The sequence below is a fragment of the Cervus elaphus genome, chromosome 15, assembly GCF_910594005.1.
Source record: "Cervus elaphus chromosome 15, mCerEla1.1, whole genome shotgun sequence".
Classification (NCBI taxonomy): Eukaryota; Metazoa; Chordata; class Mammalia; order Artiodactyla; family Cervidae; genus Cervus; species Cervus elaphus.
Window position 1 is genome coordinate 10,948,730 of NC_057829.1, and position 27,472 is coordinate 10,976,201.

Here is a 27,472-nt window from a genome sequence, read left to right on the forward strand (position 1 = left end):
TTCAGGAGAATCCATAGCCTGAATCAACTTGTTCATGTGTTTAGTAAAGTGGGTAACATTAGCGCTCATATCTGGTATAGAGTACATCATTAGAAATGCTGGGCTAGAAGAAGCCCAAGCTGGAATCAAGATTGCCAGGAGAACTATCAATAACCTCAGATACGCAGGTGACACCACCCTTATGTCAGAAAGTGAAGAAGAACTAAAGAGCCTCTTGATGAAAGTGAAAGAGAAGAGTGAAAAAGTTAGCTTAAAATTCAGCCTTCAGAAAACAGATCATGGCATCTGGTCCCATCACTTCATGGCAAATAGATGGGAAAACAATGGAAGCAGTGAGAGACTTTATTTTGGGGGGCTCCAAAATCACTGCATGGTAACTGTAGCCATGAAACTAAAAGACGCTTGCTCCTTGGAAGAAAAGTTATGACCAACCTAGACAGCATATTAAAAAGCAGAGACATCACTTTGTCAACAAAGGTCTGTCTGGTCAAGGCTATGGTTTTTCCAATGGTCATGTATGGAGGTGAGAGTTGGGCTATAAAGAAAGCTGAGCACCGAAGAATTGATGCTTTTGAACTGTGGTGTTGGAGAAGACTCTTGAGAGTCCCTTGGACTGCAAGGAGATCCAACCAGTCCATCCTAAAGGAAATCAATCCTGAATATTCTTTTGAAGGACTGATGCTAAAGCTGAAACTCCAATACTTTGGCCACCTGATGCGAAGAGCTGACTCATTTGAAAAGACCCTGATGCTGGGAAAGATTGAGGGCAGGAGGAGAAGGGGACAACAGAGGATGAAATGGTTGGATGGCATCACTGACTCGATGGACATGAGTTTGGGTGAATTCCAGGAGTTGGTGACGGACAGGGAGGCCTGGCGTGCTGCAGTTCATCGAGTCGCAAAGAGTCAGACACGACTGAGCGACTGAACTGAACTGGTATATGTGTACAACATTGAGTATGAATAATAGCACAAGTTTCTCCCTGTGAGGCCATTAGAATATCTAAAGCCAATCTGTTTTGTGAAATCACCTTTCTAATTTGTATTTGTTCAGCATTAAGGGCTGAAATAGCTTTTTGAGAGTCTTGTAAATCCTGTTGAGTACAGTTAGTCAGAGTATCAACTTGTAGCCTAATATCTGTGGTTCCCAGTGAGGGAATGAATATTGCAGCCAGATAATCATACCAGTGAAGTACAGACCTTGCCTAGTGAGTTTTATGGTGTGGCAGATTAACAGGCTTCTCTGGAAGCTCTGAAGATATGAAGCCCTGAGTAAAAGGTAAACCTCGGGTGCATCTCCCTTCCCAGCAAGGGGAAGTCATGCCCATAGGTAAGAGCCACATATCCCGTAAGTCCTGTTTGGAGCAAACCAGCATGACTCAGATATCAAGTCCCAATCAGTGCCTGGCCAGGCAAAGGGAGGACCTGAACTGGGACTGAGAACACAGGAATGATTACATTGCATATTTCTTGAGGCAAAAATACCATTTGTTTCCAATCATTATAATTATGTTGTTGGCTAACTTCTGGGGATGACTCTATTTGTTCCCAGCATATGGGAACCTTAGATAGTAGGCATCTCTTTTCTGGAGTTAGCCATATGACCTCATCCCATATTTGATAAATATCAGGTAGGAAACCACCAGATTTGGACCCATTTACCTTCTTATGTGCAGAAAAAATAGTCATTAAACCGAAATAATGTATAATCAAAGTTAAAAGTCACATTATGTGCATAGTCCCTGAATGTGTAGTCATTTGAGTCCCAATTTATTGTCAGAAGGTCTAGAATCTGTACTTTGGATGGGCCCTGAGCCCCAGAAACTATCAGTACAAAGTTCAGTTTGTTGGGTCAGGCAGGTACCTTTGTAAGCTTCCCAGGTGGCCCTAGTGGTAAAGAACCTGCCGGCCAGTGCAGAAGTAAGAGACCCAAGTTCAGTCCCTGGGTCAGGAAGATCCCCTGGAGGAGGGCATGGCAACCCACTCCAGTATTCTTGCCTGGAGAATTCCATGAACAGAGGAGTCTGGTCACAAAGAGTCAGACAAGACTGAAATGACTAGCACAAACACAGATACTTTCAGGGCAGAGGCAAGCTCTGAGCTGGCTCATGTCTGAAGCTTATCTCCTGCATTTTTGAGTAAAATGCTAGGTCTTATCTTGTCAGCTCTTTGAAGCCTTTAAGATATTTTTCTAATATATTTTGTTCAGCATTTTTAATTGTTCTCAATAGGAGGATCCCTTTAAATAATCCAGTATTGTTCTCAGAAATTGGTATTATGAGAGTAGCTAGCAGTTTAGTGAAAATAAACTGAATTTTCTGTACAACATTTGATCCATAAGGAGTCAGTGTGGTATTCACAACTCTCAGGTCCATTTTGGTAGATAACGGTAGCTATATAAGAATTCTGAATTCATAGAGATCAGCTTTATCCTCCCAGCCCCCAGTCTCACTGCTGGGTAGAGTATCTGCATGGTTTATCATCCAGGGTGCGATACTTCTGAGAGTGGAAGGGTTGCCATTCATAATGCTGCCTGGACAACAAGTGTGAAGTGGACATTTTCCAGGCACACAGTTAGTACGGTCAGACGAAGCAATTTCTGATCTAATTCTCTCTTGTTTATTGCCCAGCAGGAACACAGGAGTTTGAAAAGCCTGCTCTGTAGCCCTGAGGTTTCCTGGGTCTCCCTGCTTGGAGATCCTCTCACCGGTATCTTTTCTGAAAGATTTGCTCTGTGCCAGCGCAGTCACACCACAAGCGAGGCGTCTGTTGCCCTCAGTCTGCGCGAGACCCTGGAAACCCAGCGCAGCCAGGGCCGCAGCCAGGCTGTCGGGGACAGGGCCTCCTTGAGGACCCCAGCTGTGGGCTGCTGCACGCGGCTCTCATGCTCTTGTGCATCTCTGAGAGGTTTCATCTCATCCACAGGCCTGTGTGCCTTTCCTGTCACCAGCAGATGTCCGTTTCAGATGTTAGTGTGGCGGGTATGTCTGAGCACCTTGCAGGAGCTGCAAGGTATAGGCTCCTTGCAAGCACCTCTGGAGCATGCCTTTTCTTACGGAGCTGCCGCCAGTCACGTGGGGGCCCAGGCGCTGAAGTGTTAACTGCTCACCTACACTGTTCCGCTCCCTTCGTGCACGCATGTCAACAGGATTACAGATACAGTGGTGAGACACACCTAAGAAAGTTTGTAAAGATCCCTCACAGGGAAGTGTGTGTCACTGTCCCTCTAGGACAGTGACGCCGGGTTCCTTCCCTCCTTGTCCTGCCTTTCCTGTGTAAAGCCAGTTGGTGTTGTTGGCACAAGGGCAATGAATACTAAAGTATGTCATTGAAATTTCTATCGCGTTTAAATGTGATTTATGTAAAACTGCAGAGTATTCCATCAGCAATATAGTTGATGAGGTAAATGAAACATGGTTATTTTTATTATTTGGTCTCAGCTTAATGATTGCTTTTCAACCACTTTTTTATTTTTTTTAAAAATGTAGTTAAGGATACCTTATAAGGACAATAACACGCTTTTAGATTTAAATCAGAAATTCCCGTGACATCTATTTCTGACTCTTCATTGGATCCTGTATTGTGGGTATTTTGATATTCACTCACTGACCCCTTTAAAGGGGCTCAGAGCTAAGGAGCCTCATCCTGACCATTGTATAGGAAGGAATTGCCTGAGGTTGCAGGTGTTTAAAAAGGTAATTGCTTCTGACAAACAGGAGATACATTCTAAAATCTTTCATAATCAAATCTTTTTATCAGTATCCAAAGAGATGGAATTCAGTATTGCTTTGAATTTTACACTCCCACCCCCATTGTTACTGATGGTAGTATAAAATGGTCCAGTTAATTTCTATTTTGCAGGGAAGAGAATTGCAGCTTATAGATCAAGTGTATCTGAGGCTTCCTTTAATAAGGACACCCGTCCATCTGACTCCTTGTTCAGTATTGTCTATAGTATGTTAGCTTGTCTCAGAGTGAGGACCTCTGTTATCTAATAAAATGCAAAAACAGAACTGGCAGGAGAACATAATACTTTTGGCCACCAATATGGGATTTTAAAACTTTGGAGAATATCAATTTAGCAAATTTGGTCTCTTGCTTTAAAGGTCATTTTATATATTCCCCTGTTTGATTATTGACTCTGCTTCTTGGATTTCTTTTTTAAATCTGTGAGTTAAGTGAGGAAAAATATTTAAAAAAAAAAATTAATGGAGTTGGTCATTCTTGATGGAACCAAGCAAAGATAAAGAAAAAAAATGTTATAGAAAAAGCAATCTGGGATAAGGCTATCAATGAACTGAAGCATGTTGTGATTATTTATGAGTCTGGTGTACCTCTAGATGGAACTTCCTCTGCCTCTCTTTTAGGAACCAGTTGCTCAGAGAGTATGTAGGGAAACACAGAGTATCTCCCTGGTGTGACCCTTGGGGATGCCTGCTTTCATTTTGACTAAGCATCTAAGCACATTTCTTCTTAACATCTCTGCTTCCTGTGTTTCCCTCCACTTTCTGGTGTAGTCTAGCAATGCTGGGGACGTGGGTTCTGGGACCAGGCAGGCCCCCTGTTTTCTGTTATGGATGGAATGTTCACTCCCCTCTTCCCCATTCTTACACTGAAGTCCTAACTTTCAATGTGATGGTATCCAGAAGTGGGGCCTTTGGGATTAATCAAGTTTAGATGAGGTCAAGAGGCTGGAGCCCCTATCATGGGATTAGCATCCTAATAAGAGGAGGGAAAACCAGGACTCTGCCAGCCAGCAAGAGAATCCACCCCAGTTCCAGTCTCCAGAATTTGAAAACTGAATTATTGTTGTTTAAACCATCCAGTCTCAGAGAAGGCAATGGCACCCCACTCCAGTACTCTTGCCTGCAAACCCCATGGACAGAGGAGCCTGGTAGGTTGCAGTCCATGAGGTCACTAAGAGTCGGACACAACTGAGCGACTTCACTTTCACGTTTCACTTTCATGCACTGGAGAAGGAAATGGCAACCCACTCCAGCGTTCTTGCCTGGAGAATCCCAGGGATGGGGGAGCCTAGTGGGCTGCCGCCTATGGGGTTGCACAGAGTTGGACACGACTGAAGTGACTTAGCAGCAGCAGCAAACCATCCAGTCTAAGGCAGATTTGGAGCTCTGCCACTGATTAGGTGGGTAATTCTGGGCAAGTGTCTTCCTCATCTCTGTTCCACAGTTTCCTCATTAGTAAAAATGACTGTAAAATGAGTTATTTCCTATAAATATGTGCATGTGCACTCACATGCAAGCACACACACAAGCACACATGGATATTCAGATGCATATTCACACACGCATGCTCTTTGGCACCCACACACACAATACCCTTCCTGTATTTCTTAGGGAATGACCTGTGTTTTCCAGGTGTGGAAGTATTTGAAACTCCAGCTGGCCACTCATGGAGGAGGAAGAGTGTAAAGGTTTTATTCATCCTTCCTTGCTCTGAGCGGTTCCACTACAAACCTTGCCTGGGAGATAGCCTTGTGATGGAATTCTCAAGTGAGAAATGAGAGGGGAGAGATCGGAGTTCAAGTTCAGGGGGAATGTAAATGAGGCAAATTTGATTGTCCTTACCTCGGGTTTTCCATCACTATTACTGAAACACTGAGTTAGTACTGGGTTGTGTCCATTTCTGTTTTCTGAATGGAGACAGATATGAGAGTTATGTGTATCAGCCACTCTTCAAAGTTGGCTGTGTGGTTTTTGGCTCAGATAGTAGACAATCCACCTACAGTGCAGGAGACGTGGGTTCAATCACTGGGTCAGGAAGATCCCCTGGAGAAGGGATTGCAACCTGCTCCAGTATTCTTGCCTGGAAAATCCTGTGGACAGAGGAGCCTGGAGGGCTACAGTTCATGGGGCCGAAATGAGTGAACATGACTGAACGACTGGCACTTCTTTGTCTGAGAGGAGAGTAGTTTGTTTGGCCCTTGAAAGGCTGGGATGTCCTGTGTTTTCTCATCACCATCTCTGTGCTGTGTGTCCCCACACCCCACGTGCACTGCTGGAGGGTGCTGGACGCAGGGAAGATGGCAGTTGGGAGGGGTTAGGCTTTGGTGGTAGGGTAAACTTTGGTGATGGGTGTGAGCAGAATCTAAGTACATGGGCAGATGATTCTGTTTCTTGCTTTGACATACTATTTTCCTGAAAGGTGAACTAGTTTCTAGCTTTGAGTGTAAAGTATGAGAACACTTAAAAATGAGGAAATGCCCTTTCTGAGCTGCCAGAACTTTGTAGGATGTTTTGTGGTGACTCTACCCCTGAGTGTTCTGGTAGCTACTGGTGGAGCAGTTCTTTTACCCCTCTGCCTGCCACTGAATAATAGCTTACTTATGAAACTGTGTTACAGGTGCATTCTTACCTTTCATAAAATAGTTAAATATAATATGTCAGAAATGTTGCTTTTCTTCTTCCATCTTTAATATTAAAATGGCTGCACAAAAACTCACCAATTTTTATTTTTTTTAAATGCACACTGATATGACAATATATAATACAGTCTAAGAAAATGATTTCAAATGAAGTTAAAGGACAGCTAAGTGCTACTAGAGCCATCTTACAGAAAAAAATCGAACGGACTTTTCGGCCAACCCAATATATTGGCACACAGGTTAAGGTAGGGGAAATTTAGTCACTGAAAATTAAAAATGCATCAAAAATAAATAAAACTTCAGTTCAATTCAGTTCAGCTGCTCAGTCGTGTCCAACGCTTTGCAACACCATGGACTGCAGCACACCAGGCCTGCCTGTCCATCACCAATTCCCAGAGCTTACTCAAACTCATGTCCATTGAGTCAGTGATGCCATCCAACCATTTCATCCTCTGTCATCCCCTTCTCCTCCTGCCTTCAATCTTTCCCAGCATCAGGGTCTTTTCAAATGAGTCGATTCTTTGCATCAGGTGGCCAAAATATTGGAGTTTCAGCTTCACCATCAGTCTTTCCAATGAATATTCAGGACTGATTTCTTTTAGGATGGACTGGTTGGATCTCCTTGCAATCCAAGGGACTCTCAAGAGTCTTCTCCAACACCACACTTCAAAAGCATCAATTCTTCAGTGCTCAGCTTTCTGTATAGTCCAATTCTCACATCCATACATGACCACTGGAAAAACCATAGCTTTGAGTAGATGGACCTTTGTTGGCAAAGTGATATCTCTGCTTTTTATTTTTTTTATTTTTTTTTCTCTGCTTTTTAATATGCTGTCTAGGTTGGTCATAGCTTTTCTTCCAAAGAGCAAGCATCTTTTAATTTCCTGGCTGCAATCACCATCTGCAGTGATTTTGGAGCCCCAAAAAATAAAGTCTGTCACTGTTTCCCCATCTATTTGCCATGAAGTGATGGGACCAGATACCATAATCTTAGTTTTCTGAATGTTGAGCTTTAAGCCAGGTTTTTCGCTCTCCTCTTTCACTTTCATCAAGAGGCTCTTTAGTTGTTCTTCACTTTCTGCCATAAGGGTGGTGTCATCTGCATATCTGAGGTTATTGATATTTCTCCCAGCAATCTTGATTCCATCTTGTGCTTCATCCAACCCAGTGTTTCTCATGATGTACTCTGCGTATAAGTTAAATAAGCAGGGTGACAATATATAGCCTTGACGTACTCCTTTCCCTATTTGGAACCAGTTTGTTGTTCCATGTCCAGTCCTAACTGTTGCTTCCTGACCTGCATACAAACTTCTCAAAAGGCAGGTCAGGTGGTCTGGTATTCCCATCTCTTGAAGAATTTTCCATAGTTTGTTGTTATCCAAACATTCAAAGGCTTGGCATAGTCAATAAAGCAGAAGTGGATGCTTTTCTGGAACTCTCTTGCTTTTTTCAATGATCCAGAGGATGTTGGCAATTTGATCTCTGGTTCCTCTGTCTTTTCTGAATCCAGCTTGAACATCTGGAAGTTCATGGTTCATGTACTGTTGAAACCTGGCTTGGAGAATTTTGAGCATTATTTTGCTAGTGTGTGAGATGAGTGTAATTGTGCTATAGTTTGAGCATTCTTTGGCATTACCTTTCTTTGGGGTCAGAATGAAAACTGAGCTTTTCCAGTCCTGTGGCCACTGCTGAGTTTTCCAAATTTGCTGGCATATTGAGTGCAGCACTTGCACAGCATCACCTTTTAGGATTTGAAATAGCTCAAATGGAATCCATCACCTGGCACTAGCTTTGTTCATAGTGATGCTTCTTGACGCCCACTTGACTTCGCATTCCAGGATGTCTGGCTCTAGGTGAGTGATCACACCATCGTGATTATCTGGGTCGTGATGATCTTTTTTGTATAGTTCTGTGTATTCTTGCCACCTCTTCTTAATATCTTCTGCTTCTAAACAAAACCTAGCTATATATAACAATATATTTTAGAAAGGCTAAAGTATGAAGAGAAGTGAAATTAGGCCCAACAGATGCAAATCAAAAAAGCAAGAGTTATGATCTTGATATGTGACAACTTAAAATTCAGGCCAGGAACATTATGTGAACAACAACAAAACAATGAAAAGATATTTTTAATACTAACAGCTATAATTTACAGTGAAATTATAATAGATTTGAATTTATGTCCCTCAAAATACAGATGCAACTACATAAGAAAGAAACTACATAGTACTTACAAGGAGAGAGGAGCATATTAATAAGAGTAACTTTAAACCACTTTGGTCAAAAAGATCAAGAGGAAAAATACAAATACGGATTTACAATATGTAAACAGAAAAGATTGTATCTTACAGTTATATACTGTATAATTATATTCTGTCTTCTCAAGGTACATGAACTATTTATGACTATTGACTATTAAGTCACAACAAAAATGTCAAAAAATGTCATAACACAGACTTATTTCCTCATCTCATGCAGTAAACTATTAATGGATTTAAAAAAACAATTGTGAACTTATAGCGTAAGACGGAGAAAATCAGAGTTTATATCCTGAAATTTGGCATATTCCTTTTGTTGTATTACAGATGGTTTTGACTAAAAACTTGGGTCTCACAAAAACTTTTTCCAAAATATTTAAATGTACAAAAATCTAAAGAACACACATATTTATCATGATCCACTTGGAATAATTTTGTCATTTACTCAACATCTCATTAATATGTATAAAATGTGGTGGGCTGATTTACGTGTGTGTTAAGTCATGCTTGGTCATTTGTTCAGTTATGAAGGTTTTCTGTTTTCTCTGTTGATATATATATTTGTATGTAAGGGTTAGTTTGATGGCTCATTGTCCAGAGGAATAAAATAACCAATAATCATGGAGGACATTAGGATTTCTCTGATGTGATTTCTTTTAACTAATTAAGTTGACTGCCTCAGGTCTCAGATGCAATGCACGGAATCTTCACTGCATCAGGCAGGATCTCTTATTGCAGCTCACAGACTCTCTAGCTGTGGTGTGTGGACTCAGTAGCTGCAGCTTAGTTGCCCTGTGGCATATGGGACTTCAGTTCCTGGATCAAGGATCAAACCCATGTCCCCTGCATTGGCACGTGGATTCTTTACCACTGGACCAACAGGGAAGTCCCTCTAATGTGACTTTAATGCATAAAAAGTTGCCTCTAAAAAAGATACAAGCTTTTCAAATATAAGATGGCACTGCCTCTGTTCTAATCCATCCCCTGTTGTTTCTGAGCTTTAACTACTCATAGCCAGCTGTATGGGGGAGGGGAAGCCCTGCTGGAGTCGCATCCTCCTGGCCCAGCAGGACTAAGCTCACAGCTCGCCTATAGCAGAGGAGACTATGGCCTCTGCTTCTCCCAGTCCCCTTTGCCTTTATTACTTTATGTATCCAGTGCTTTCACCACTTCTGAAGCTGCAACTCCTCTAATTGAGTTAATCGATCAAGATGCGCTCACCCTTCTCATGGCTTATAAGATTTTTTAACTTAAAGAACTTTTTATTGTCAGAGCTCTTAACATCCTTGATCACTGGCAATCCATGCAAACTGTGAAATAGAAGACAGGCATCAGTGTGCAGAAAACTTCAGGTGGAATGATCAGGTGGAGAAAAAGTTTAACCCTCCTTGGGTACCATGAATTTTCCCTGCAGCTAGATAAACTATCAAATAATATAATACAAGTTCTAAGTCTCATCTCTCCCCTTCCCCACACAGTTCTAGTTGAGGGTGCTGTATAAACAATACATGTTTCTTGAAGATCTCATCCAAAGAACTGAACTTTCTCCATCGTCCACACCTACTGCCTCACTGAACAGCCACCTTTGCCAATTTCAAAACCATAATCAAAGAATTATCCTTTGATTATTACAATTAAAGGGCTGCAACAGGAAATGCACCTGTTTCCATATTAAGTCTATCAATTTAGTGATTAGATATAACCTTTGCCTTTAGATATAACCTTTGTCTTTAGATAAGTTGGCAGATATGTGCATTTATTGGCATAAAACCAGGATGTGGCAGTAACATGAGTGAGTTGTCTATTTTTCTGGTATTAAGCAGATTTTTCAAATTTATTCAGGTGAGTCATGAAAGAGACAGATGGTGAATTTCCCTCTGGCCGTGGGGGCCTATTCTTGGGACTTTGTGTTTGTGGAGTGTGTGAAAGCTGTGACACTTGACCCCTGTCCCATTGAAATTCCCAGCTCAGCTCAGTCTTTGTCGGTGAGGGGAGCAGCTGCAGTGAAGGCAGAGCTTCACCTGCTGCCTGCAGGACATGAAGTCTGCTCTGTGGACAGTCACTATTGTTTGAAGTGGTCAGATGCTTTTCACAGCTGGTTTATGGCAATTTATACTCTCTGTTTTGTCTTTTTCACACAGCTGTGGTGAACTTGGACAATTCTGTGGTTGACCTGGAGACCCTTCAAGCTCTCTATGAGAATGTGAGTAACAGGAGGTTTTCTGTGTGAGAATGTGACACACACAGTTCTTGTCAATGTCCACGTCTGGGCTCATTGCCTCCGTGTCCTCTGAGGAAGTTTGATACGGGAGCGCTGAATTTACAGAAGTCTGGGTTTGTTAAAATGTATGTTTTCTAGAAATATAATGAATGAATGCATGGTCTCATAGTTTTAAAAATGGTGATTCAAAGCATGTTGTATATGCGGTCTTTCAGATTCCTTCTTTTGAAATATAATCAATGCTTCGGCAGAGGGTAATTTGAGAGGAACATTGTGTGACGTGCTAGTGCATTTACTCTTGATGTGAAAACTCTCAGTAGCTGCTATTATTGCTCTATTTTACAGATGAGGAAACTTGGCAGAGAGAGTCCACACCACCTGCCCAAGTCACATGTGCTGTGTTGTGGTGAGGTGGGATGTGATTTCATTCTGTCTCTGTTTCCCTGTCTGCCACAGTTTCCTTCACTGAGCGTCAGGACATGGTATCTTTCTCCTGGTACCACTTTCTATTAGAACGGTGGCCGGAAGCTGCCATGAGGAAAACCGAGCAGGGCATGTGCTCTGGGGAAGTGCAGTCTGGGGGTGCTGTGTGAAGTGACTTGCTGGCACTTGGCATTAAATAACTGATTCATGTAGTACTAAAGCGATTCTCTCTTCAATGTGTTTGATTGAATCTAGGAAAGTCTCAGTGTGGCCATGTTTTCTTCCTTGGTTTCTGTTCTTGCCTGCGGTCTGCCTGGTATTTAAGCCTCTGTGATTAAATGGGGCCTGATTTGGCTGGTCCTGGGCTTTTCTGACCCTCTTCCTCAACCACTCCCTTGAGGACAGTGTGTTCCACCTGTATGTCTGTTCTCAGATTCAGTACTTTTAAAGCACATGTCCACATGATGTCCCTGTGAGGCCAGGCCCTTCATGGGCAGGTATTTCTCATGAAGCATCACCCAGTCCATGGGTGAAATACACAGCTGTGGTGAACGCAGTGTGGCAGCTGGTGCCCATTGTGGGCACAGGTGTGTGACTCATTAATGAACTGGAGAGGAAGGCATGAGTGTTTCGTTACCTGGTGGTCACAGCATGATGGAAAACTTGGGAAAAATGGAACTGTTTAGAGGTATACAGAGCTTTCACTTCCCTCATCCTTCCTGCCAACCTGCTCTCAACCAAGAACCAGGTGGAAGAAACAAGGAAACACCACAGAGAACAATGTCTTCAACAGGTTGTAACCATGTCAGACTTCACTGGTTTTTATGTAACTGTAGCTCATGCACATATTCCATGTACTGATGTACATGTCTTTCTGCAGATACATAGTGTGTGTGTCTGTACATTATGTGAAGGTGTGAATGTTTTATTTTAAGCTGGTATATCCATGTGCAGAAACATATACAGAACAAAACAGAACATTGGGGACAACTGTATTTATAAGGAGAGTTTATTTTGCAGTGATTTAGAGTATTTTCTTTGGGAGATTTTCGCCTTTAAAGTAAAGTAACTTCACAAAATAGAAATTTCTGACTGTGGACAAACCCGATAGCTACCCAGAATCTCTTGCCATCGTACTCCATGAAAGGAGAGCCAGCACCAACTGGAACTGGTTACATTTGTGGTTTTCTTTGTATTGTTGACATCATTAAATCTGATGGTTCAGACTTTCATTGTGTCAGGAAAACAATCATTTTGTGATAGGAGTGGTTCACAGTGATACTAGTTTAAGTGGGAATATTCTGGATTGTTTTGATCACTATCTTCGGTAGAGGAACTTAAAGTACCCCTTATGAATAAGAGATGCCTTGTCTAATAATATGTGCCTTGTATACAAACAGAACTCATACTAATTCCTGAGTCATGTCCATTAATATACAAGGCCAAAGATGGCAGAACCATTTCTTTTATCCACAGCAACATCCCGAGCACCTAGATTCAGGTAGTACTGGGCACACAGGAAATATTCAGAAAATATTAAATGGATCAGTCAGTTCAGTTCAGTCGCTCAGTCGTGCCTGACTTTTTGCAACCCCATGGACTACAGCACGCTAGGCTTCCTTGTCCATCACCAACTCCCAGAGCTTGCTCAAACTCATGTCCATTGAGACGGTGATGCCATCCAACCATCTCATCCTCTGTCCTCCCCTTCCCCTGCCTTCAATCTTTCCCAGCATCAGGGTCTTTTCCAGTGACTCAGTTCTTCACATCAGGTGGCCAAAATATTGGAGCTTCAGCATCAGTCCTTCCAATGAATATTCAGGACTGATTTCCCTTACAATTGACTGGTTTGATCTCCTTGAAGTCCAAGGGACTCTCAAGAGTCTTCTCCAACACCACACTTCAAAAGCATCAATTCTTCAGCACTCAACTTTCTTTATGGTCCAACTCTCACATCCATGCATAACTACTGCAAAAACCATAGCTTTGACTAGACGGACCTTTGTTGGCAAAATAATGTCTCTGCTTTTTAATATGCTGTCCATGTGGTCATAGCTTTTCTTCCAAGGTGCAGGAGTCTTTTAATTTCATGACTGCAGTCACCATCCACAGTGATTTTGGAGCCCCCCAAAAATAAAGTCTGTCGCTGTTTCCATTTTTTCCCCATCTATTTCCCATGAAGTGATGGGACCAGAATGTTGAGATTTAAGTCAACTTTTTCACTCTCCCCTTTCACTTTCATTAAGAGGCTCTTTAGTTCCTCTTCTCTTTTTGCCATCTAGGGGGTGTCATCTGCATATCTGAGGTTATTGATATTTTTCCTGGCAATCTTGATTCCAGCTTGTGCTTTATCCAGCCTGGCATTTTCCTTGATGTACTCTTCATATAAGTTAAGTAAGCAAGGTGACAATATACGTCCTTGACAATCTCCTTTCCCTATTTGGAACCAGTTTGTTGCTCCATATCTGGTTCTAACTGTTGCTTCTTGACCTGCGTACAGATTTCTCAGGAGGCAGGTCGGGTGGTCTCGTATTCCCATCTCTTAAAGAATTTTCCTCAGTTTGTTGTGATCCACATAGTCAAAAGCTTTGGCACAGTCAATAAAGTAGATCTTTTTCTGGAACTCTCTTGCTTTTTCAATGATCCAGTGGATATTGGTAATTTGATCTCTAGTTCCTCTGCTTTTTCTAAATCCAGCTTGAGCATGTGGAAGTTCTCGGTTCAGGTACTGTTGGAGCCTGGCTGGGAGAATTTTGAGCATTACTTTACTAACGTGTGAGATCAGTGCAATTGTGCAGTAGTTTGAGCAGTCTTTGGCATTGCCTTTCTTTGAGATTGGAATGAAAACTGACCTTTTCCAGTCCTATGGCCACTGCTGAGTTCTCCATATTTGCTGGCACATTGAGTGCAGCACTTTAACAGCATCATCTTTTAGGACTTTAAATAGCTCAACTGGAATTCTATCACCTTCACTAGCTTTGTTCATTGTGATGCTTCCTAAGGCCCACTTGACTTCTCATTCCAGGATGTCTGGCTCTAGGTGAGGGATCACACCATTATGGTTATCTGGGTCATTGAGCTCTTTTTTGTATAGTTCATCTGTGTATTCGTGTCACCTCTTCTTAATATCTTCTGCTTCTGTTAGGTAACCATACCATTTCTGTCCTTTTTTGTGCTCATCTTTGCATGAAATGTTCCCTTGGTATCTTTAATTTTCTTGAATAGATCTCTAGTCTTCCCCATTCTGTTGTTTTCCTCTATTTCTTTGCATTGATCACTGAGGAAGGCTTTCTTATCTCTCCTTGCTATTCTTTGGAACTCTGCATTCAGATGGGTATGTCTTTCCTTTTCTCCTTTGCCTTTAGCTTCTCTTCTTTTCACAGCTATTTTTAAGTCCTCCTCGGACAACCATTCTGCCTTTTTGCATTTCTTTTTCTTGGGGATTGTCTTGATCCCTGCCTCCTGTATGATGTCATGAACCTCTGTCCAGAGTTCTTCAGGTAGTCTATCAGATCTAATCCCTTGAATCTATTTGTCACTTCTACTGTATAATCATAAGGGATTTGATTTAGGTCATACCTGAATGGTCTAGTAGTTTTCCCTACTTTCTTGAATTTAAGTCTGAATGTTGCAATAAGCAGTTCATGATCTGAGCCACAGTCAGCTCCAGGTCTTGCTTTTGCTAACTATTTAGAGCTTCTTCATATTTGGCTGCAAAGAATATAATCAGTCTGATTTTGGTATTGACCATCTGGTGATGTCCATGTGTAGAGTTGTCTCTTACGTTGTTGGAAGACGGTGTTTGCTATGACCAGTGCATTCTCTTGGCAAAACTCTGTTGGCCTTTGCCCTGCTTCATTTCATACTCCAAGGCCAAAGTTGCCTGTTAGTCCAGGTATCTTTTGACTTCCTACAGTTGCATTCCAGCCCCCTATGTTGAAAAGGACATCTTTTTTGAATATTTATATAAATTCATGAGTGAACTCTGCTGGTAGGCTTGGTTTTATGACCTCTTGGATTTCCTGTTACATGGTTTTCAGATCCTTTTTGCCTCTTCACAGTGATAGATACTCATCATGAGTAAGGATCCATGCTGAACATTGATTCGTGCCCTCTTTACTTGGTTGATAATGAGACTGCCCGTGCATGATAGTGAGTGGCTCTTTCTGGGAGGGTGTGGATGGCTTACTGTAACCTGATCTGCACAAAACGTAGTGAGGAGCAGAATGGCTGAAACTTTGAAAAGGGTAAATGAAAAAGGGAAATTTGTTACATATTTTTGGAATTCTGGGTCATTAAGATCAGACTTCCAGGACCTGTTGGCATGTGAGGGTCTTCGGTTTTCTAGGGATATGGGCTGAAGCACTGCCTGGGGTTCTGGGTGTCAGACAACAGTTGTGGATGAAGGCTTCCCCAGTTAGGTGGTGAATGTACTTTTAGCAAAGCAAGAAACTCCCCCTAACTCAAGAGAAAATTGAGCTATATATTCCCTGGTGGTGAAAAACACACTTGTTCAAAATCTTCATTCCAGTTGTTTAAGTTCCTAAGAGAGCTGTGATCATTGAAAAACCAGGGCATCTGAGTTTTAGAATAGTAGTAATTTAATGTGTATTATGCACCAGACACCACTCTAAGCATCTCACATGTGTTACCATTTAATCCTCCAAGTGGCTTACATCCAACTTAGAAGGAAGAAGCACTATTTTTAGAAAAGAGGAAACTGACCCAGAGAGGTCATCAGCTCATTACTGGGTGTGACCCTGGTCCCTGACCACCGTGCTCTGAAGCACAGAATTTCCTGACTCTTGAAGAGCACTGGACAGGGCCCTCTGGGAGGAGGTAAGACACACTGCGTGGTGGCAGGAACTCAGGGTGAAAAGTGAGAATGTGGCCCGGGTTGCAGCACCAGAAGCTCGTGGTTGCCCCCAGTGATTTATTGATGCTCCTTCAGCTTCCATTTCCCCATTTCTAAATAGGGTGTCTAATAATTCATAAAAACATCAATTTTTGTCACTGTCAAATGGATATAAAGAGAGTTTTCTGGACTATTCAATACTATTATGCTTTTCTTTTAAATAAAAATAAGCATGAGCATAGAACTTAAAATAACTAAGATTGTCAAATGACAGTGACTATATCTAAGGCTGGTGGCATCAAAGATAGCAAAAGTTGTGCACCATGGATCTTAAAACTGGACCTTTCCTCGAGGGTCTGAAGATTTTGCTGAACAAAGGAGAATAAATATCTGTGTATTTATAGGCAACGTGAATTCATAGGAAATAGTTTTTTTTTTAATTGTCAAATTTAGAAAGACACCACTTTATTTACAATCTTCATTTTAAAGTTTGTATTTTATTTTTTAAAACAGTTTCAGAGATACACTGAAGTTGCAGGTACACTATGAAGGACTATTCTTTTTCTGTATCAGTTGCAAATAAATTGTCAACATTATGCTTGATTGTCCCTGAATACTTTAGTGTGTATTTCCTACAATGTAGCAGACACTTAATCATAATACAACCAGCAATATCATGAAATTGACACTGATATATTGCTGTCATCTAATCCTCAGATCCCGTTGTTTCGATGGTTGTTCCAATAGCATCCCTTATGGCATCCTTTCTGTCTTTCTTTCCTTGGGCACTTGCCTCTTTTTGATTTATATCCTTTGGTTTCTGCCCTCCTAAGGTTGATCCAGTGGTTTGTGTAAGCTTCGTGTGGGATGAGATTTGTGCTGAGTTATTTTTTTCCTTGATGGGCAAGGCTGAGTCAGGTGGCAATCCTGTCTGCTGATGATTGGGTTTGTATTTTTGTTTTGTTTGTTGTTTGGATGAGACATTCTGCACAGGGTTCTATTGGTGGTTGGGTGTTGCTGGGTTTTGTATTCAAGTAGTTTCCTTTGTGGAAGTTCTCACTATTTGATACTCCCTAGGATTAGTTCTCTGGTAGTCTAGGGTGTTAGATTCAGTGCTCCCACTGCAGAGGCTCAGGGCTTGATCCTGAGTTTTGCATGGTTCTATATATTCTTTACCACGGTCATGTATTCCTGCCCACTCTCAGCAGGTGTTCTGCATACACTTCTGTGTCTGAAGGTGTATTCCTGATGTATCCACAGAGAGAGATGTATTCCACGTCCACCTCCTCCTCCACCATCTTGTTCTCCCCCTTAGGCAATAATGGTATTTTGAAGTGCTATTTAAGTTTTATCTAGTAGAAAATAGACTAATGTTTAAACTCAGTTTTTCCTAGTAGATATATGATAAATTATCTTTTAATTAGTGATTTATTTTTTCCTTTTCATTTTTTATTGAAATATAATTGGCATACATTGTTATATTTGTTTCAGGGGTACAAGGAACACTTACTTGCCCTTCCACTCCTTGTCCTTGAGAGCAGTACTCATAGCCAGCCTGAATCCTTCGCTGTAAATCCATGTTTGCATTTTGCCAGATGCTTCCAGATCATTGGCATGTTTTGCAGCAGCTGTGTGTGACCTCTGTGGAATAGACGGATGCTCTTGTTATGCAGCCTTGTTGAGACTTTGTTTTCCCCTGATGGCATATGTTTGGCAGGGAGCTTTCTCTTCTAGTTGTCAGTGAGTTTTGGGCAGTCTCCAGATCTAAACACGACATAATTTCAAAAACCACAGCCTTGAGGGCCCAATACCTGTTTCCTGAGGAATTAAATCCTAGCAAATCCAGAGATTCTAAATACAGTATATCCTATTGATTTTTTTTAAAGCAAAAGTCTTTACAGTTAACTTTGGGTTATTGACTGCCATTGAGTTCTGAGAGTAAAATGTCTTCAGAAACTATGCAGTATTTATGATGCTTCAATATATCTATTGATTCTAATTCTTAGTACATACTCTTCATATGACTCAGTGAGAAGCAGTGGACAGAGGTTGGGAGGATGGAAGAAAAGTTGAGGTAGAATACTCTTTCTTTCTCTCTCTTTTTTTTTTTCTTTCTTTTATTTTTTTAGTAAATCAAGTATTTAACATAAAGTCAGATATGTGCCTGTAAAAATGTCCTTGTATAATTTTTTTTTCAGAGAATGGTTCAGTCTTCTTTATTTCATATTCAAGAAACAGAAATAATCTTAAATAGGAAGACCAAAGCAAACCTTGGAAGTAAGTCCTATTAGAAATTTAGTCCAAGAAAAGATATTAATAAGAAAAGGAAAAAAATCCACATCCCTTTGTAGTTAAACAACTAATACAATTAGCAGGAAGGGAAAAAGCAGGCAAGGTAGAAAGAATTAGAGGTTTAAATTTACACTTTTCAAGATTGGATTTCACAGGCAGGCTTCATAGTTGGAGTGATCTTTACTTAGTGTCCTGGTTGACAGAATGTAAACCTCAGTATGGAAAAGGATCCAGCACACAGCAGAGGACAGAGCATCCTCAAAGGTGTGCACTGTGGTACCTTAGTAAAAATGAACCAGATTGACTGTCTGTTCCCATCACTTCCCCGAGGTCTTTACTGGATTCGTGTTTTATGAAACATTTAATCATTAGTTTCTTCAAATAAGTGTAATAGAATTACTGATGTTCTCCACAGTTGCTATTAAATCTCTCAGTCCTATCCAACTCTTTGTGACCCCATGAACTGCAGCATTCCAGGCTTCCCTATCCTTCACCATCTCCCAGAGCTTGCTCAAACTCATGTCCATTGAGTTGGTGATGCCATCCAACCATCTCATCCTCTATCATCCCCTTCTACTCCTGCCTTCAATCTTTCCCAGCATCAGGGTCTTATCTAATGAGTCGGCTCTTCGCATCAAGTGGCCAAAATATTGGAACTTTAGCATCAGTCCTTCCAATGAATATTCAGGATTGATTTCCTTTAGGATTGACTGGTTTGATCTCCTTGCAGTTCAGGGGGCTCTCAAGAGTTTTCTCTAACACCACAGTTCAAAAGCATGAATTCTTCAGCCCTCAGCCTTCTTTATGGTCCAACTGTCTCATCCATACAAAGCCTTAGCTTTGACTAGACAGACCTTTGTTGACAAAGTAGTCTCTGCTTCCTAATACGCCATCTAGGCCCATCATAGCCTTCCTTCCAGGAAGCAAACGTCTCTTAATTTCATGACTGCAGTCACACCTGCAGTGATATTGGAGCCCAAGAAAATAAAGTTCCCCACAGAGCTGTTTGAAAACTGTACTCTTGCATTTCATTGCTTTTTGGGTTGGTTCCTGGAATCCGTGTTCCTCATTTTCCAGTATGAATGTGCTTTAGGTGAATGTCAGAATTAAAAAAGAAAGCTTGTTGATCTCGGATCACTTAACGTATCGATACTGTGGACTTAGTAAAATCCAGACATTATGTTTCTTTCTACTCTGTCTGAGACATGACATCGGCTGCCATGTAATGAAGGTAGCGACTGAGGTTTTGATAACTATGCTCCTTTTAGATGAATGGCTTCCAGGGAATTCCTGGAAAATGAAAGTTAGAATGACAACTCGGCTTCACTGGAAATGAATGACGTGGGAATGTTCACATACTTTCTTACCTCATTTTAACTTGAGATTCTAATTTGATTGGTGAAATCCAAGGGTAGGCACGTTGGAGGACAGCTCTCCCAGCTGTCTGTCCTCCAGCCACTTGGTGTCTGCTTCTCCGAACCTCCTTGTCCACCCCTGGAACTCCATTGACAGGCTGCTCTCAGATGAAATCTTCTGCTCACCATCTCCTCCTCTGAAGCATTTCTCATCCCCTCCTTCCTCAGTCATTCTTCCAGGTCAAAGACCCTCCTATTGTAAACTCAGAGCAACCTCACCCTTAGAGCACTTAGCCTGGATGCTCCACACACAGCCCCAACATTTCCTGTCATCTCCTCCAGCATCATGTAAGTTCCACGTCTGCTGCTTTTCTTTAGTAGCATATTCCCACTGAGAACCCACTAAGCATCCTAAAGAAATATTTACCAAATAAATGCACTTACTTATAGTAAACATAACACTAGCTTTGACACGTTCTCTTAAATAGAATGTTTTTAAAAACATCAAGCTTTTGATCATTACTTTAAGTGATGACATATATTTTAAGGAGAAAGATGACCTGTGATCAGATGTTCCACAAAGTTAATCTGAGGATCAGTTTTTACTTTTATTTTTTTTTACTTTTTTACTTTTACTTTTATTTTACTTTTATTTATTACCTTTATCATGAAATAAAGACTCTCACTTTCTCATAACCGTGACAGGAAGTCAGGTCTCTGGCACTACGTCCCCCGCATAAAGCACAGCTGAGAGCTGCCTGGATTGACCTCCTGTGTTTCTCCAGCGCGTCACAATCACTGACTTCCTTGTGCGTCCCCAAGGGGCCTGAAGAGAGACTGTACTCATGGCTCTATGGAGCGTCCTTCTGCTCCGGACCTTCTCCTCTTCCCCTCCCGCCCTCTCTCACTTCAAATGACCAGGCACCCTCAGGAATTAATCCCTGGATGTTGACTGCATCACTCCATGTTGCAACATTTGCTTTGGAAGCTCCAGTGTTACCACTTTCCTTTCCTTTTGGAGTCTCTTTATTGAGTGAACTTCCTGCAGAAGGATGAGTCATCCCAGATGGATAATCCTTAGACCAGACTGCTAATTCTCAATCCTATCCATTCAGTGCCTCCTTTTCCTAACAAATATGTTATTGTCGACTGAAAAATACGTACAGACTAAAAGTTGAGAACTATGTTTTACTTGGCAGACATTCTGAGGACGTAAGCCTGGAATACAGCCTCTCAGAGAGCTCTGAGTGACTGTCCCAAAGAGGTCAGGATGTATAAAAGGAAAAAACATGAACATCAAGAGGTGACTGCTAATCACAAAAACAGACATCTCAAGTTAATGCCCTCAGTGCCTTTCTGTGTATAGGAAGATGCAAGAGTCTGGGTTCACTGAAACATGCCTTTAATATGCACCTTAACTGCTTAGGGCCAGTGTCCTGTTTGACTCCCTCCTGTATCCTCTCAGGGCTCACAGAGGAGGCGGCTGTAGTGGCTGGAGGCAGCAGCATCCTTTGTTTACTGAAATGGCATCAACGTTCTTTGTCCACATTTCCTTTACCATTCTGAGAAGAAATTAATAGACAAAAGCCTAGCTACACTTATAACTTGAAAGCTCTGATGTCTACACTCTAAAGCAGAAACAACTCAGTAACCTGGTGCATTTAATTTCATCAATGCATGTAAATTATTGAACCGGAAAGTATGATGAAGTCAATATTTGTCCTTTTATTTATAACCCCTTTGAAAACAGCAGCTAAAATTACCTTTATCACCACTAATAGGATTTTCCGAAATGGTGAACACTTGGTAAAGTTGAAGTAAGGTTTTCCTTAGATGTGACTGGTAATTCCATTTCTGGAAAGCTGTGTATATTGTGCATGTTAAAATATAGTATTGGATATTTAATTAAATGTTTAAAATAATATATATGGAAATAGTAAGTATGTACTATGACAAACCTAGACAGCATATTAAAAAGCAGAGACATGACTTGCTGACAATGGTCCGTCTAGTCAAAGCTGTGGTTTTTCCAGTAGTCACGTACAGATGTGAGAGTTGGACCATAAAGAAGGCTGAGCACTGAAGAATTTATGCTTTTGAATTGTAGTGCTAGAAAAGACTCTTGAGAGTTCCTTGGAGAGCAAGGAGATCAAACAAGCCAATCCTAAAGGAAGTCAACCCTAAATATTCATTGGAAGGACTGTTGCTGAAGCTGAAGCTCCAATCCTTTGACCACTGGATGCGAACACTCGACTCACTGGAAAAGACCCTGATGCTGGAAGAAATTGAGGAGGAGAAGGGAGTGGCAGAGGATGAGATAGTCAGATGGCATCACCAAGTCAATGGACGTGAATTTGAACAAACTCTGAGAGATAGCAAAGGAAAGGGAAGCCTGACGTGATGCAGTCCATGGTCTCATAAAGAGTTGGACACAACTTGGCAACTGAACAACAATATTAATGCTTTTAAAAATAATTTATGCTTACATGTTTTCTTTTCCAATTTATGCTTTGTCTATAGAGTGCTTCTAGGAAATATGCTGGATGCCTGTTGCTGCCCTCCATCCCCAGCAAAGAGGATATACTTTGGGGGGGGGGGTTGTAAAATATGCATTAATTTTTAATAATCATGAAAGTATTCCAATGAGGTAACATTCAATGAGATAATGACTTAACACAAAATATATCATAGTGCACTCTAAGCCCCATCCCCTTAAAACGAGGAGTAGATGGTGAAGGTAGCAGGTTTGTGGAGGGGATGTGTGGCATCCATCTTGAGCTGGGAGCACAGACATTGCTTGAAAGGCCGGAATGGAGGGAGGGTTGCTGTGTTGTGCATTTCCAGTGTTCACACTTCCCTGAGAAATTCTGCCTCAACCACAGACCTGTTCATAAACCACAGGGCTGTCTTTTAACATGTACTCACCTGGAACAAAATACCCAAGGTTTCTCCAAAGAGAGAGGAAAAAAGATCTGCTACTATTGCTGTCCTCAAATTCTTCACTTATATGTGGGATTTAAAAAATGACACAAACGAATTTATTTACAAAACAGAAATAGACTTACCGACCTAGAAAACAAACTTGTGGTTATCAAAGGGGAAAGTGGGGGAGGCAAATTAGGAGTTTGGGGTTAATGTGTACACACTACTATATGTGGGAAAATCCCATGGACCGAGGAACCTGGTAGGCTACAGTCCATGGGGTCGCAAAGAGTCAGACCCAACTGAGCAACTTCACTTTCTTTTCACTACTATATATAAAATAGATAATTTTCAAGGACCTACTGTATAGCACAGGGAACTCTTCTCAATATTCTGTAATAGCCTATATGGGAAAAGAATCTGAAAAAGAATAGGTGTATACACATGTGTGTGACTCAATCACTTTGCTCTACACCTGAGACTAATACAACCTTATAAATCAACTACTTCAGTTAGAAAAAAGGAGGGTTTGGGGAAATTACAATTACTTTTCTCAAAATAGAAAATTAATAAAATAAGCAGTATGATCGTAAATGTTTAAAAGTCCATGGAGAATGAATCCTTGATAAATTTTTAAAAATTTGGAATGGTTTTTATGTTGGCTTCACACAGGCTTTGATCCCTACTGTTATTTTTCCTCATGTTTTAGTTTTAAACCTAAACTGTATTTGATGCTGGGAGCTCTTGTTTGCTTCTGCTTTCCTTGCAGTTTCTTTCTGTCCCTCTGGAAGTCTCACCTTGCAGGAACACGAATCGCACATCCTCATATGTAGTGCTGAGTTGTTTAGAATATGTGTCTGTTTCTGCCAGTGACTGTTTTTATACAAATTCTGTTGTGTGATCTACCTCTAGTTTCTCTCTTTGGGAACATTAACAAATGGTGGAGTACAGGAAGTACTTTCTGTCCTTCCCCTATTTAATAACTGTATCCAGCTCTCCTGGGCAGACAGTCTCTCCTGACATGCATGTACTGAACCTTTCCCAGTGATTGTCTGTGGTGGCAGGCAGGCATTAGAGGAAGGGTGCTAGCAGCGAAGATGAGTGCCTCCAACCTTGTGTCACGAATGTTCACTATACCTTCTTTAAATCCCTTTAAAGCTTTCCTCGTGGCTCAGTTTGTAAAGAATCTACCTGCAATCCGGGAGACTGGTTTGGGTTAAATCTTGGATCAGGAATATCCCCTGGAGAAGGAAATGGCATCCCACTCCAGTATTCTCGCCTGAGAAATTCCATGGACAGAGGAACCTGGTGGGCTACAGTTCATGGGGTTGTAAGAGTCAGACATGACTTGGCTACACCAGCACCACCACCATTCTGCTGATGATACAGGAGAGTAATAGTTTATGTAGAAGACCATCTGGTTTTTCCTGGGAATAAGGCAGAGGTGTTTCAGTGGTATCAAGTATTGATAGTTGCAGGTACCTGCTAAGGGCTTTAGCTACTACCAAAGCGGAGTCCTGACAGGTAATTATTCATGAACAGGAATAGCAGTTGATGGTTTTAATGTTCTTCTTGAGGGATGCATCACCCTCCCCTCCCCTCCTTGTCACCCATGATTGCAACAGCTAATGTTTAGCTGGGCAGTTAGTCAATGAAAGGAGTAGTCAAATGTCTTTATAAGGATATAAAATTCTTATATTTTCTTTCACTGAATGTTGGACAAAAAATGTTGCCTACCATTTTAGTAAACAAAGAACGTTGTTTGCCATTAAGCCCTTGGCCACTGCAGCTGCCCCTAGAGGTGTGCCTGAAGGGATTGGGGTGGAGAGAAGCAGGATGCGGGCCCCAGACAGGACCCCTTTAACATGCACATCAAAGGATTGACTTCAGTGAGCTCAGACTCTTGCATCTGCCCATACGCAGAAAGGCAACTATAATCATTAACTTGAGATGTCGGCTTATTTGTGATTAGCAATAATCTTGATCTTTGACTACATGTTTTTTGTTTTGTTTTTTCAGCAAAAACTTCTATATATCCTGGCTCCTCCCTTACCTCTTTGAGCTCTCTCCCTCAGAGCTCTCTGAGATGCTGTCTCCCAGGCTATAGTTCTCAGTAAGGTCCCCGAATAAAACATAATTCTCAACTTTTAGGTTGTGCTTTTTTTTTTTCAGCTGATAACTTATTTAGGAAATTGAGTGATTCTAGATGTGTATTTGGTTCTGAACTTTTTGTTTACTCACCAATATACAATGATTTGCCAATGTATGATTGTGATATTTTCAGGGGCCCTGAATAGCCATTCAGTTTGAGATTGCTGTGTGTCAGTGTCCACCATCACTATGGGTCTGTCCACTATTGCTGTGTGCATATGTCCGCCATAGCTATTGTCTGTGTCTCCATTGCTGTGTGTCTGTGTTCACCAATGCTGTGTGTACATGACTACCATTTTGCAAATTCCCCTCAGCCTTTGGCATTTAACAACATTCCAGTTGTTCATTTTACCTGGGGAGGAAAGATTTGTAGGACTGTGGTATCTTAGTCTGTGGACTATGAAGAATATACCTCTTGAAAAGCTAGTTTTCAAGATTAGGGGAAATACAGGCCAACAAGTAGTATAGAGACCACCCATAAACTCTGGAATGTATGATGCGTAAAAGGTCTATTTAAGTAGTCATTTAATAATACAGAAGGATTTTTCCTTGAAATTGCTGAGACGTCCTCAGTCCAACACGGAAAATGCTGTTCCATTCATAATGTATTTAACATGCATAGTTTTAATTTTTTTATTTTTTTAATGTTGGCTGTGCTGAGTCTTCATTGCTTTGCGTGGGCTTCTTCTAATTGCAACAGGCAGGGACTACTCTCTAGTTTCAGTGCTCGGGCTCCATTGCAGTAGCTTCTCTTGCTGTGGAGTACAGGCTCCAGGGTGCATGGGCTTCAGTAGTTGTGGCTCGCGCATTTAGTTGCCCCATGGCGTATGCAGTCTTCCCAGACCAGGGATCCAACCTGTGTCTCCTGCATTGGCAGGTGAATTCTTAGCCCCTCGACCATCAGGAAGTCGATGGTCGACTTATTTTTTATTCAAATAAGATGAGAGAAACTAACCACCAGATGGATGATTGCAAAATTAGGAGGTGGATTTCAAGCACACAACTAAATAATTACAGGTTAAAGTGACAAGTGCTCGGATAGAATTCTGTGGGAAGAACAGGGTAGTTGCTGAAGAGGTGACAATTACTTGGTCTTGGGGGACCTGGAATAATCTTCATCATGAGGCAAGATTTGAAACCGTTTGTAAAAGTTCTTATAAACTTGAGAGACGATATGAGGACTTTCCCAGCAGGTGGGAGAAACTTTGCTGAAACGCACAGATGTGGAAAACATTACAGTATTTGGGGTGAGGAATTCTGTGTTGGTGAAGTTGACCCACAGGAGAGTTGAAATTGGATTTGGGTGAGGCTGAGACTGACAGGGATGGATGTGGTCAGATGGCTCTGGAGTGGCGGTGATAAGAGAGGGGGAAATCTGCTCCTGAGATTTTTATCAGGTCTGACTGAGCTAGGAAGTGGTACCTAACTGGATGCGGGCAGGGAGAGACTGAAGTCAGCTTCTTTCCTGGGTGTCTGGAGCAGATGGCCATATGCCAATGTTGGGTGTTCAAAGGAGGTACATGTTTGGGGAAGTTAGGGAACAGATGACCTGTTGATTTTTTTTTTCTTTTAAGTTTTTATTTTGAAATAATTACAGATTCACAAGAAACAGCTTATATAGTACACAACGGTCTTATGTAGTCTTCCCTCAGTTTTCCCCAGTGATAACATCTTACAGAACTATAGTACAATGTTAAAACCTGAAAACTGACATTGGTATTTTTCATAGACCTTTTTTCAGTTTTGCCGGTTTCACATGCACTTGTATGTGTATGTGAATGAGTGTATGTGCACGCATGTTTGTGTTTGTAATTCTATACCATTTTATCATATGTGCTGATTTGTGTAACCGTCACTACAATCAAGAGACAGAATTGTTGGAAATCCCCTGGCGGTCCAGTGATTAGGACTCAGAGCTTTCACTTCCGGGTCCCAGGTTCAATCCCTGATAGGGACAGATCCTGCAAGTCATGAAGGCAACCGAAAAAAAAAGATACACAGTTGTTCCACCTCTGCAAAGATCCCTCTCCCCATGACTAATCCCTGACAGTTACTATTCTGTTTTCCATCTCTTTAATTTTGTCATTTTGAAAGTTCTATATAAATGTAATCATATAGTATGTAACCCATAGCCTTTTGATACTGGCTTATTTTCACTCAGTATTAATTCTGTTGCGATCCAGTCAAGTGTTGAGTGTATCTAAAGCTCATTTCTTTCCACTGCTGAATAATATTCCATGGTGTGAATGCTCTAACATTTGTTTTATTCACTGAGGGACATTTGGGTTGCTTTTAGGTTTGGGCTGTTTACTGCCCAGTTCTGTAATTTGATTATGGAACTTCCACAAGACTTCCTCCAACAGACTCTTAGAGGGCACAAACAAAGCCTTGTGAGCACCAGGAGCCAGGAAATGGGAGCAGTGTCCCCACAAGAGACTGAGCCAGACTTGCCTGTGATTGTCCAGGAGTCTTTGGTGGAGGCATGTGTCGACAGTGGCCTGCTGTGGGGTCAGAGGCCCTGAATACAGCAGTACGTGCACAAGTCCTTTTGAAGGAGGTCGCTATTACCACAATTACCCCTACCACAGTTTGGCCTGTGACTATTTACATA

General features: G+C 41.4%; 1 protein-coding gene across 3 annotated transcripts in view; it reads left to right on the plus strand.

The window, feature by feature from the left end:
• The window catches only part of FMN2 (formin 2), a 336,826-nt gene that overhangs the window by 208,150 nt on the left and 101,204 nt on the right, over positions 1-27,472 (plus strand). For all 3 annotated transcript variants that reach the window (XM_043926779.1, XM_043926781.1, XM_043926780.1), the window contains one exon: positions 10,784-10,845. In XM_043926779.1, the coding sequence (XP_043782714.1) occupies positions 10,784-10,845 (62 nt within the window). The remainder of the gene's footprint in view (positions 1-10,783; positions 10,846-27,472) is intronic.